This window comes from Sciurus carolinensis, chromosome 8 (genome assembly GCF_902686445.1).
Source record: "Sciurus carolinensis chromosome 8, mSciCar1.2, whole genome shotgun sequence".
Lineage (NCBI taxonomy): Eukaryota > Metazoa > Chordata > Mammalia > Rodentia > Sciuridae > Sciurus > Sciurus carolinensis.
Genome location: NC_062220.1, coordinates 106,114,388 through 106,127,587, shown reverse-complemented (window position 1 = coordinate 106,127,587; position 13,200 = coordinate 106,114,388). Strand labels below are relative to the sequence as shown.

Below are 13,200 nucleotides of genomic sequence, written 5' to 3'. Positions count from 1 at the left end.
ATTAAGCCAATGCAGCTAATACAGCAACTACTACCCTTTGCAAACAACCATTGGCTTAGAATAACAAAGTAATAATTCTTCCAAATTAAGAAAATAAATTCACATTCTATTTCTTGCTATATCTCAATATAATTAAAATTTGAGAAATTCTGGTAAAACTATTATAAATGACAAAGAGCAACTAGTTTGATTTCTTTAATTTTGAATATGGGCTCATCAAAAATATTCTGCAATTCCTATTTCTAAAGTATATTTTATGTGAAAATAATGAATAACTTCTTAAAACTGTATGGTATATAATATAACATGATAAAATTGCATTTAAATTTTGAATTTTGATTTTAAAAATATGTAACCATATCAAATAAAAGACAGTCTTTGATACTATTTCCTATACAAATAAGTTAGGAAGTTTTTGTTTGTTTGTTTGTTTTTAAATGGTGCTTGTGGGGACAGGCTCAGTTTCCTTAAACAAAAGTGAGACATTTGGCAGTGACAGCTTTTCAGCTCTAGAATTTCTCAGCTTGGACTGCATTAATTCAATCCTGCCTTTGCCATAAAGAAGCTGGCACCCACCAGATGTGGAAAACAGAGTAAATGTATTGGAGGAACCCCAAAAGTCTATGGGAAAAAATGACCTTTCATTTTGCTGATTATTAATAAACAGAGAGTTTCCAAATAGACAGTGAAGGAGAAAATATAACTTGACTGCCTGGAGCATGTCTTTCAGCTCTCAGCTGTGCACCTGTGTTTGATCCTTGAATATTAGTTATGCCAAGAGATTATTCCTTTTTGGTTAAATAGACAGATGATATGGGCGGTGACAATCAGTGGATAGATCAAGAGTAGAGTGTGGAGTTTGCTGCTGTTCAGTAGCAAAATTAATAAACACCTGAAAGAAATAGTGAAAATAGTTGCTTATTTGTAAGTACAGTCTATCTTTGGGTTTCAACTATTAGAAGGGGGGGTACTGTCTCAGAACACTGCCCAAACAACCCCCAAATCTCCAAATCATATAGCCATGCCATCCCCTCCTTCATCACCATAAACATACAAATCCATTAAAGATTCAACTCTGGGAATGATAAATATTTCTGGATAATTAATAAACTACTAGAAATTCTCAATACCTTAAGCATAGTTTCAGAAAAACGCTGCAATATAATTTTACATTTCTAGCACTCTTAGTAAGTCAAGCACTTTTTGTTTCTCTTTTGTTAGCTATCGTTCAGTTATAGTAGTAGAGTCCAATTAATCTTTTGGAGATCGGGTAAAGTGGAGAAGGGAAGGTTAATAGTTCATGATTTGACTTACTGAATGTCCAATGTCATTATGAACAAATTGAAGCCCTATTGAATGTGTACCTCCAATGGAGGGCACATAGCAAACGAAGCTTCTAAATTCACCATCCTTATCAGAATGGTGTAAAAGTGAATGAGGTTAATTTAAAAAAATGTTGAGGAGTTGGAGTTGGAGTTGTGGCTCAGTGATAGAGTGCTCCCCTAGCATGTGTGAGGCATTAGTGATAGAGTGCTCCCCTAGCATGTGTGAGCATTGGGTTCAGTCCTTAGTACCACATAAAAATTAAAAAAAAAAAATAAAGGTATATATAAAACAGGAAATGTTGAGCTGGAGAAGTAATTTGACAAATTTTTAAATTTCCTGGATGTGCTATGCCTGAAGAACGTATCAAAATGCAACCTGCTGAATTGTACAAGGTACTATACCTGGTCCAGAGTGGTCTGATTGATGGAATAATGCTTGATGTTCAAGAAGGTCTTATTATCCTCTAGAACTCTGAACAAATCAGCCAAGCATCCCCATCTTTTTGGCACATGATATTCTAATAAATTTAGGCGCTGTCCCTAGGATCCAAAAAATAGGTAGTGTCATATGACTGGCAATCATTAAACAAAATTGATCACACTACATTTAATCCCCAACAGCATTCAGAATTTTTTTTTTATCAATTCACACACATCAGTACAAATGAGAAGTGTAGATTCACTTTGTGAGCCTCTAATGAATGCTTATTGATGACAATTTACCAGGAGGCATATTTGATAAATGTCATTAGTTGGGTTGAATTGCTGTTCTGTCCTTACTTTGACCTCACCTTGCCACAAGCACAGAAAGGACCTCTTTACAGAATCAGAAGTTGCCTACAGATATTCCAGAAGTAGGAAATTAATGTGGCATAATAGAAGTATCTGGAAGTGCACTGAACTTCACTTCAGGACATGGGCTTATTAGCTATCAGATGCCTTCTCTACTAGCTGAGAAACTCTTGGCATGATATTTAACCTCTCTGATCCCATTTTCATGTATGCCAGGGAAGCAATGACACCTATATAATAGGGCTGTTCAGAGTGGTACTCTGGCATGAGTGGTAATGGCTTGCACAGTATGCTTCTTCCTTCCACCAAATGGTTGTTGTTGGAATAAGTAAGTAATATTTATATTTTATGGACCTGTTAGAAGTGATGTTAGGATCACAGTTATCCAAAAGAATTGCAGGCATTATTTCTAAAAATTTAATGCACATAAAAATCATCTGGTCACCTTATTAAAGTACGGATTTAGATTCAGTAGGTTGGAACCTGAGATTCTGCATGCCTAAATAGATCCCAGGTGTTGAAGATGCTGTTGGGACCACACTTGATTATATGAATTTAAAAGAGGATTATGATCTCAACCACAGGGTTCTTATGAAATAATACTGAGACTACCAACTCTATAAATCTAAAACAAATATAAGGAAAAAATTAATTTTTGCTACTTTCAAACCTGAACAAAATGAACTATGCAATAGAGTTATGCCCACTGGTAAGAGGGGTAAAGATGTAATCTCAATCTTCTCTGTGAAGTCCAACAAGAGACCAAAAGTAGGTTTGTTACTCCTCAAAGTGGCCAGGTAGTATTAGCCATCCATGATACTTTAGTAGTAAAGCATGGCCAATATTTACATGAGGCCAAGACAACCATAAGTCTACTATGACGGCATAGAATAAAAACAGAAAAAATACAAGTGCACTTAGAAGGTGTTTTCAGATTAAAAACAAAGACAATGCAATGTACTACCTGAAATTGGATTCCTGGAAAATGGAGCTTTAAGCAGTAAGAAATAGTACTCGGCTGATTTGCTTCCTCACAGAGCCAAACTTTGACAGTATAACCATCACCAAACCTGAGAGTTAAATAAAATTAAAATATAGTTATTAACACACATATATATTCTACATTGACCTAGGATGGGGAAATTCAAAGTCCATTTTCATGCAGAGTTAGAAAAAGAAAGTAACTCTTCCGAATCTTTGATAGATTTTAGATTCTCAAAAAATATAATGTGGATAAATTAATTGTAAACCAACTACACATTTGATGTCAACCATTTATATTGATAGACACTGACTTAACTTTTAAAAAAATCAGTAAGTCCTGGAATCAACCCCTAGTCAATAATGAGGGAAGGTGAAAATGCAAATCATGAAAGCAAAGCGCTGAGTTAGAGGATGTCAAAGGCTGGGCTGGGAACTAGCCCTGAGAAGCATTAATGCTGGCCTTATTGCTTCAAGGTCTGTAATGATTAAAATGTGGCTGAGAGAAGATGAAAGGGAATGCATAAGTAATTTATCCAGGCACTTTTTTTGTCTGTTATGTAAAAGAATTCTCCCAATAGAATTTCAACCCAGGCACTGATTCTAACATTAGAGAGCTAAGAATGGTATTGCCACTGGTGTCTGAGAAACAATACAAGGTTATACTCACACCTGGAGTGTTCTCAAATAGTGGCCTCTAAGAATGTAGGGGACTTGCTTTCAAAATCTGTGTGTGTTGTTTTATTGCCTCATCTCGGGTTCCTAGCATGGTGCTGAGCACATTGCAGCATCAGAATAAAGATTCCTTCAATAAACAACAAATACTTGAAAGAACCATTATGACTGAACTTTCCTCTGTTTTGTTCACTGATACATTAATTTCAAGTATCAGATACAGTACCAGGACATACTACCTAGCACAAAACCAAGCAGTGATATAAATTAATTTAGTGAATGAATGAATGAAAAAGGACATGCCCAAAATCTTATAATGATCATTTACTTATAAAGAATTATTGGGGAAAGATGTATTGCACTTATATAAAGTTTCCCTAAGTGAGGTTGACCACATGCATTTATGGTTTTATCATTTCTAAATTCTATGTAGTGAAATCAAAAGTCCTCAGACAACGTAAGCTTCTGTAAGTGACATGGACCACCCTTTAGGGTACCCTCAGAGCTCCTCACCCAGGTTCTATTTCCCTATTTTCTGCCTTGATTCAAGGTTGTCCAACATCATCCCCTGAAGTTTGTGTGTGACTCCAATAGTCTCCCAACCTTTTTTTTTTTTTTTTTTTTCTGTTTTGGTGCTGGGGATTGAACCCAGGGCCTTGTGCATGTGAGGCAAGCACTCTAGCAACTGAGCTACATCCCCAGCCCTTCCCAACCTTATGAATTATGTTTTCTAATGTACAAATGGCTGAGAGGTTTTCGAGGACATTGATAAATATACATGAAAGTCTATAGAGATGCCTCTACCTAACACATCTATTTAGCTATCTCCAGGAATGTTTAGAGGCCAATAAACTGGGTCAGATATATGCTCAGTGGCTGTTCCTCTTCTCAGTAGTGTCAGAGGCTGTGCTGCTAACTAACACGGATCATCCTGTTCATCTTCACCAGAACCTCCACAGTGGGTTTACATTTCAGGGCTTCATGTAAGGAAGGGGTTGAGTTCAGATAGTTACAGGGGCTTCCCAAGATGAAGTGCTGAGTAACTGGGGCTTTGCAAGTCCTCCTTGGGGAGCACAACGATGCGTCTGGGCACAGTGACTCCTGGGTGGAGTGCTTGTGAATTGAAATACGTTTCTGATCTTGTGATTCTTAATATCTTGATCACTAGACTTAATGTAGAATCTGCACTGTGGATGCTGGATCACAGGAGAGCCTGGGTTTAAATTCAGCTCCACCACATACAAAATATGTGACCCTGGAAAGCCAGGGAAACTTTCTAACCTCAGTTACCTCAGATAGAAAATGAAGCTAATAATAGTAGCTACCTGATAAAGCTGTTAGAGGAAAGAATGAATTAATCCTTGTGAACCACTTGAAAGGACATTTGGCACCGCATAAATATGTAAATGCATATAACTTGTAAAATTTAGGTTCTGGGCAAGATATTGCCAAAATGGAAGCATACTCTATTTGGTGTGAAGAACACACAATTCATTTAGGAGGCTTCGATGAAAGCAGATGAAATGATAGAACATCAGTTGGCAGCTCTACATGGATTTCAAAAGTGTGAGGGGACACTCATTTTTTTTTTCACCATTAATAGAATACAGTGGTTGGGGATGTAGCTCAGTGGTAGAACACCTGCCTAGTATGTGAAAAGTCCTGGGTTCAAGTTCTAGAATGGAAAGAGAGAGAGAGAGAGAGAGAATGATAGAGAGAGAGAGAGAGAGAGAGAGAGAGAGAGAGAGAGAGAGAAGTAATAGTAGTTGTGGCCCTGTGGGTGTATTTTTTAAATGTATTTTGAAAAATTAATACTAAATTCCAATAATTGTCTAACAAATTCTCTATAATCATATATGCATAGTGATTTTAAAAATTCCTTCAAAACTGTTTTGTTTGAACTAAAACACTCCCAGTTTTACTATAGAGAATCTGAATTACACAAAAATTATAAAGTTCTCAAGAGAAAATATTTCTGAAATAGGTTGCCAAATTTCCCAGGATCTCTCCAGAACAGTTGATAGGACTTCTGGACATCAATCATAAAACCATGTCATAGTCAACCATTAAGGTAATCTTTGTAGATTATTAAATTAATTTATGATGCAAGTATCTAATTTATATCAACTTTGCTTTCTGCCTACAACCTACATATTCATGTCAATGATCTAAATTCCCTGAAGGATTTATTTGATTTCTGCACATTTCTAGAGAGTAGAAGGTCTCAGAGTAGACAATGAGTCATTTGATACATTCACTCATTGATCTAATGTTTCAATGTGTTCACATTAGTTGCATAATCAGTGCTTAGATAAAGACAAATAAATAGCATTAACAGCAGATGAAGGTGCTTAAGAGAAACAATCTACAAATTTTCATGATATAAAATTTTATTATCACAAACATTACCTGTACTATATGTAATAAAGGCTGAAATAGAAGCCTGAGAAACTCAAACATAATATCAGACACATACACATGTATTTTAAAAGCCAGATACTTCAAGAGCACAGTGAGAGAAGCTGATAATGGAGCTGAAGTGACATTTCTGAAAAATCAATTGTCTAGCTATATCAGGAGTCTGTGAAGCTTTACATTCCTGTAAAACTCCACTTACTAACATACTTCCCCAAAAATTAGAAGTCAAAGATTACTGATAAATATGTTTATGTCAGTCTCAACCATTAAAAATATCTCTACAAAGAATTTGTGGTGATGATAAAAATGCCTATCATGTTATATTAAGTATAAAGTACAAAACAGAAAATTACTGACTCAGTATCATGTCAGCATATATAAATGTATACATAAAAAGTCAGATTCAAATGAAATTCTAGGTTACTATCTAGACAAGAGAAATGTCAGTGTGACTGCTGGTGATTTCTTTACCCTCTTCTGAATTCCAAAATAAGGAATACATATAACTGTTATCATTAAAGAAGAAAAACATACATGGTTTGTAAAAGAAGAAAAGGGACATGTTGATGTGCCATATTTAACAACAATCTTATAATTTCTGATTTTAAAATCATTTATTGAGGAACTTTATATTATATTATTTCTAAAAATCAAACTCAAAATTTCTTGGTATAAAAGCTAATCTTGGACTTAATAAGCTTTTTAAAGTGCAAAATATTCTTATTAGGTATCTATCATATATCCACTTATTCCCATCATCTTTCCCATAAGAAATATGTACACCCACACAACTTGATATGTGCTGATCCATAAATATGGGAGTTCAAAATATCTTTATAAATGGTTTTCCCTATAGAAGAAAAAGTAGGTCCTAATCAACAATGTCGGCTTAGGATCAGACTTCCTTAACAGGACTCCCATAGCACAGAAGTAAAAGCAAGAATCAATAACTGGGATAGATTCAAAATAAAAAGCTTTCTCTCAGCAAAGGAAACTATCAGCAATATGAAAAGAGAACCTACAGAGTGGGAGAAAATCTTTGCCACTCATACTTCAGATAGAGCACTAATTTCCAGAATATATAAAGAACTCAAAAAATTCTACATGAAGAATACAAATAATCCAGTCAATAAATGGGCTAAGGAAATGAACAGACACTTCACAGAAGATCTACAAGCAATCAACAGATAAAAGAAAAAATGTTCAACATCTCTAGTAATAAGAGAAATGCAAATCAAAACTACCCTAAGATTCCATCTCACCCCAATTAGAATGGCGATTACCAAGAATACAAGCAACAATAGGTGTTGGCGAAGATGTGGGGACAAAGGTACACTCACATATTGATGGTGGGGTTGCAAATTAGTGCAGCCACTCTGGAGAGCAGTGTGGAGATTCCTTAGAAAACTTGGAATGGATCCACCAATTGACCCAGCTATCCCACTCCTCAACCTATACCCAAAGGACTTAAAATCAGCATACTACAGAGATGCAGCCACATCAATGTTCATAGCTGCTCAATTCACAATAGCCAGGTTGTGGAACCAACATAGATGTCCTTCAATTGATGAATGGATACAGAAACTGTGGGGGCTGGGGATATAGCTCAGTTGGTTGAGTGCTTGCCTTGCAAGCACAAGGCCATGGGTTCAAATCCCCAGTGCTGCAAAAAAAAAAAAAAAAAAAAAAAAAGAAAAGAAAAAGAAACTGTGGTGTATATATATACAATGGAATATTACTCAGCTATAAAGAATAATAAAATTATGGCATTTGCAGGCAAATGGATGAAATTGGAGAATATCATGCTAAGTGAGACAAGCCAATCTCAAAAAAAACCAAAGGATGAATGATCTCGCTGATAAGCAGATGATGATACATAATGGGGGGTGGGAGGGAGGCAAGAATGGAGGAAGGAGGGACTGTATAGAAGGAAAAGAGGAGTGGGAGGGGTGGGGGGGAAGAAAAAATAACAGAGTGAATCAAACACCATTACTCTATGTAAATGTATGATTACACAAATGGTATGCCGTTACTCCATGTACAAACAGAAACAACATGTATCCCATTTGTTTACAATAAAAATAAATTTAAAAAAAATGGTTTCCCCATCCATCACAAGTAAGAGTAGAGCACAGAGGTAACAGGACTCCTGAGGTTTCACATAAGCTCCCATTCAGTATGTATGTCACAGTGTCTACCCGGGAATATGGAAGTCTGATACTTCAGATCACATTGGTGTGACTCCCCAGCTTCCTGCCTTACCATACCACATCCACTCATAGGCTGTTGCCTCTGCAATATACCAAATTTCAGTGGTCTGTCCTCAATTACTGAATTACAGTTGTTTGTCTCTGGGGTGGATGTGGTCGAGAAGGAAGGAGTAGCACTAAGAAAAGATGAATTAAGTTTAGGTAGGAAGCAAACATTTATATGAGCCTCTGTAGCTGGTATCTATCCATATTAGCTACTTCCCCATGGTTATGTCAGTCCTCCAAGAGGACTTCTCTGCTATAGATGAAGGACCCAGAAGAGACAGCTGCCAACAAGAGCTCTGTCCAGCATCTGCTCACAGTGAGGCACTAACCCAGGTTATCCCTTGTAATCCCCCAGGATTTTGATGTCACTATCTCCATCTCTATTTTCAGACATGAAATGGAATCTCATAGAGGTCAGAGAATTTACTCAGTTCACACAACTCAAAGGTAGCAGAAGGAGGCTCAATTCCAAAGCTAGTGAGCTGAACTGGAAGCTCTAGCCTGCAGCAGATCTCATCTGATGGATCATGCTCATGCACTCTGTATATTACCATCTGTGATTTCATCAGTAAGTTCATTTTACATTTTGCAACAACCTGTGCGCTTCTCACAGCAGATGTCAGTTCCTCTTTATAAAATGTAAGATTTCAAGACTCAAAGAGGTTGGTAAGGTTGTCCACTGTCACTCAACTTATTACCTGGCAGAGCTGGGAATGACTGGACTCACTCCTTAAGACTTCTTTTCATCAGTGCTGACTTTATGATTTCAACTTTGTGTAAGTTTAATTTGGAAAAGTTTCTAAGCATTGTATATGCAAATAAGAGTAACTGGGAGGATTATAGATCCAAGGTATTAACATAAAAAGCCTCTGACAAATAACAAATAATAATGAAAACAAAATAAAAGTGTTTGGCAGCTGGTACCAGCATTCCTCCTGGGGAAGAAATCATTTTGAAAAGAATCTCAATAAGCTTGAGTTCACAGACATGATCATATGGATGAACGTGCAAGGCTGCACTATTAAAAAAAAAAAAAACTTGAGCCATGTTGACATACATCTCTTCATGAAGGTTCTTCTTTGCAGACAGGAGTGCCACTTTCTTAAATGATATCACCAGCCATAGATACAGAATTAAGAGTTTGGGTTTTAATCACTGTCACCAGGAAAGGTCAAAAGACCATCTCCAAACTCAGGAGGTCATGACAGCTTCAAGACTGAAAACCTTTGAATCAAAAGTCAAACTCCTCAGTTCCATTCACATAAGATCATTCTTCATGCCACCCACACCAGACCTCCTTTCCTCATCCATCCGGTTCGTTTGTTTAGGGTTCAGTTGGGCAAGGCCCCAGTCTGGAAGGGAGGCCTCTGCTTTGGAGTCAGGACGCAGTTGCCTGTGCATCCTGGCAAGTGTAGCTTCCTCGGAGTCACCAACTGCTGTGGCCAAACTCCTGCAGGATGAGACCCAGAGGCTTTTCTGCTACTGACCCTGCACCTTTGTGGGTGTCCAGTTCATGTGTGATAAAGTAATGTATGGATTTAACTCCGTGTTAGAGGGTTTGGTATAATGGGAACAATATTTTTTTTTCTTAACAGAGCAGCAAAATGTATGTTGTTGCTTTTCCTTCTTCTTTTTTTTTTTTTTTAAGTAATCCAAAGGGATCATTTGAAATCATGGAAAAACAGTCAAGTCAGCTGGACAGGAAATGAAGCAGCCTTATCTCTAGCATGATTCCATTTTCATCCACCACACTAGCACATGGACAACTGTGTTTTCAGGGTGATGAGGCAGTAGCTATAAGACACAACCCCTCATTTGGCCTTTTATATTTTCTGTGTGTATATGATCTTAGAACATTTTCCTTCATTTTGGAAATACCCTAGAATCAAGATAGATAAAAGATACGTTTTAAAGCTGACAATATTACATGGGTGATTTTCTGTATTTCCCCATCTTGTCAAACAGGCATTTCTTACTCTTATTTTTTCTTTCTTTCACTTTTAAAAAGAAAGTTGGCATATAATTATAATGATCATCCATGAAGTTGAAATCCTGACACTATGATATCCCTCCTGACTAACGGCACACAAAATTTGCTTGGAATGTGGAGAAATTCCTAGTTTCCTTACTGTTGAAACAGACTATGTGATGTCCTATTAACAATAGCAAAACAAAGCCTCATGCATTTGTACCATTCCTTTTACATAAAAGTGAGATCATAATACTCTAAAAATTAGTCTGGTTCACTTTTGTCAGAAACCTCTTAAGCCATCTGAGAATAAACAAAAGGAGCTTGCCTGGCCTTATTATTCTTTAGGAATCCATGCACAACCCTCACAAGAAGCTTAGTAAGAGAATACGGGCCCTACAAGGGATATGCTACAAAACAGCACAATTTCTTAAAGTAAATAAGTCAAATGCCGGATCATCAAAGGCAAGGCCATTTCTGGGATCTGAATGACACACATACCAGATAAGAGAGGATGTAGGAATGGGAAATGTATCCTGTTAGCTACCTCAAGTCCTTTCCTATCAGATGTGAACAGCAGTCACCAAACTTCTGTTCTCACACTGCAGTCCCCTGGAGAGGCAACAGGATCTAAAGTAGTCAATCTCTTTCTGATTTCTTCTCTGAGCCCATGAATGTCATTATGAATTCACCCCATGAAGAAGTCATGGCAATCTACTTTCTAGCTTGATGAGTGCTGCCTGTAGAGAAGCCCAAAGTACTTCATGAGTGAGAGCTGAGAAGGAAAACACCATCATGGAAATGAGGAGCCTTCCAAGCCAGCACACCTGCTCAACTGCCATCTGTGCAGAGATGGAAGCTCCCTGCAAGGTGTTTCCATGGGGGAGGGGTATGTTCTGCCACAGGCACGTAGTAAACAAAAACTTTATTCTGTTTCATCGTCATTTAAAGCATTTGTAAGGAATGGTCTTTCTGGAAGATTGGATTAAAACTTTTTTTGAGTTGGCTTTCAGAAGTTTCACAGAAATCTTTATGGATTCAAGTCAGATACCATGTAATATGATTTATATTTTACATCCCTTTAAAAAAATAATGTAGTAAGAAAAATACATACGTGTTTAAGCAGAAAGAAATTGCTTTAAGGAGAGGTCTTACTCCTGTTGTTGAGGAGAGACTTTGATAAGCCAGACTCTGGGTAAAAGGCTCTGGGTCTAAATGGGGCAGGAACATTTGAGCCAGCTCTCAGGGTAAGGAAGATATATGGGCAGCTAGGAGAGCTGAGGAGGAAAGCAGCAAGGACTGAGGGTGAGGTCCGGTGGATGAAAAGTACAGAGCTTGCCAATTACTTCCTCCTTCCAACCCACATTCAAAGCCACCAGAAAATTACTAAATTCACAGAATTATTTGGAAGAAATGCATTCAGGGATGCATAGTTTGACTGGCAGGGCTCTCTGGGCCAGGCAGCACACACTCAGGTGGAACCATGCAGGTTAAGAAGAGAGCAGGGCACAAAGACCTATCTCCCACCAGGAACTCAGAGCCCTTGAGCCAAGTCCTGGATCCTTACTGGCATGAAATCAGGTACATTTTCCTAAATCTCCCATGTGCAGGAAAGACCCTAGTGATAGCTGAGGTAGAAAAATGGGTTATTAAGGTCAATCATTATTCTGGATCCCTCCTAACACTAATTAAAATCTAGAGCAACTGCAACAAGGAAAATTGTCTTTTCTACACTTTGGTGTATGAATGTGTAAATTCAAAACTCAAAGCTACTGATTCCTTATAAACGATTGTGTTGGAATAATTTCTTAGATAAAGTCTGATCAAAAGATTGGTCCTTTTTCTTAAACAATGTCATTTAATCTTTCAAATATACCTCGGTAAGTAATAAACTATAAATGCTTATAGTAATGAGAAAAAAGCAGGGGCCATTAGAAACTTGATATTTAAAGTGGTGTCAGAAGCAATGGACCTGGACTTCCCATTTTGTGAGCACAATCTCTTTGGGCGCAGGTATAAAATGAGCATGAAATGGATATAAATAGATGCTTTCCACAGATGTTGGCCAGACTTTGAGCAGAACTTTGTGAGAAGCTCTGCAGATCAATTCCCCAGGAGACCGGTAAAAATCATAAAATAGTGAACATTTAAAAACCTGCTAAAATTATCTTTTAAAATGCTTTTTATTAGTGCATTATAGTTTAACTATAACTATACCACATTATATAGTTATACTGTAGTGTATAACATGTAGTATTATAAGTATACTATAATTCATATTAGTACATCGTAGTTATACTATAATTGGGGTTCATTTTGACATAACCACACAAGCACGAAACATAATTTGCTCCACTTCAGTCTCCAGTGATTCTTCTTTCCCTCTGTCTTCCCTCCTCCCACTCCCCTTCCTCTACTCTATTGATCTTCCTTCTATCCCCTTTATAGTTTTTTAAATTGGTGCTTTATAGCTATACATAAAGGGGAAATTCACTTGGTATATTCCTACATCTACATAGCATACACACACAGCAAGAGAAGAAAATGCTTTTTCAAATAATCCACTAAATCTGAGTAGATGGCAAGAGCCTGTGGCATCTGAAATAAGACCTACAGCCTCCCTCCAACCTCCCAGCTCAGAGAAATAGAAACTCCACACCACACTGGTGCATCCAAAACACAGAAATCCCTGTTCTCTTCCTCCCACTCAGCAGGCTGTCGTCCTGGAGTGGGAGGAGTGTCCAGCCAGCTTCACCTCATGGGCTCCAATCTTAAATCAGGTAAG

General features: G+C 37.4%; 1 protein-coding gene across 1 annotated transcript in view; it reads right to left on the bottom strand.

Annotated features, from left to right (window-relative positions):
• Positions 1–779: 779 nt before the first annotated feature.
• Positions 780–13,200, bottom strand: part of Abca13 (ATP binding cassette subfamily A member 13) — a 475,698-nt gene continuing 463,277 nt past the window's right edge. The window contains 3 exon segments of the mRNA XM_047562044.1: positions 780–892; positions 1,728–1,865; positions 3,082–3,187. Coding sequence (XP_047418000.1) covers positions 797–892; positions 1,728–1,865; positions 3,082–3,187 — 340 coding nt within the window. The 3' untranslated portion in view covers positions 780–796.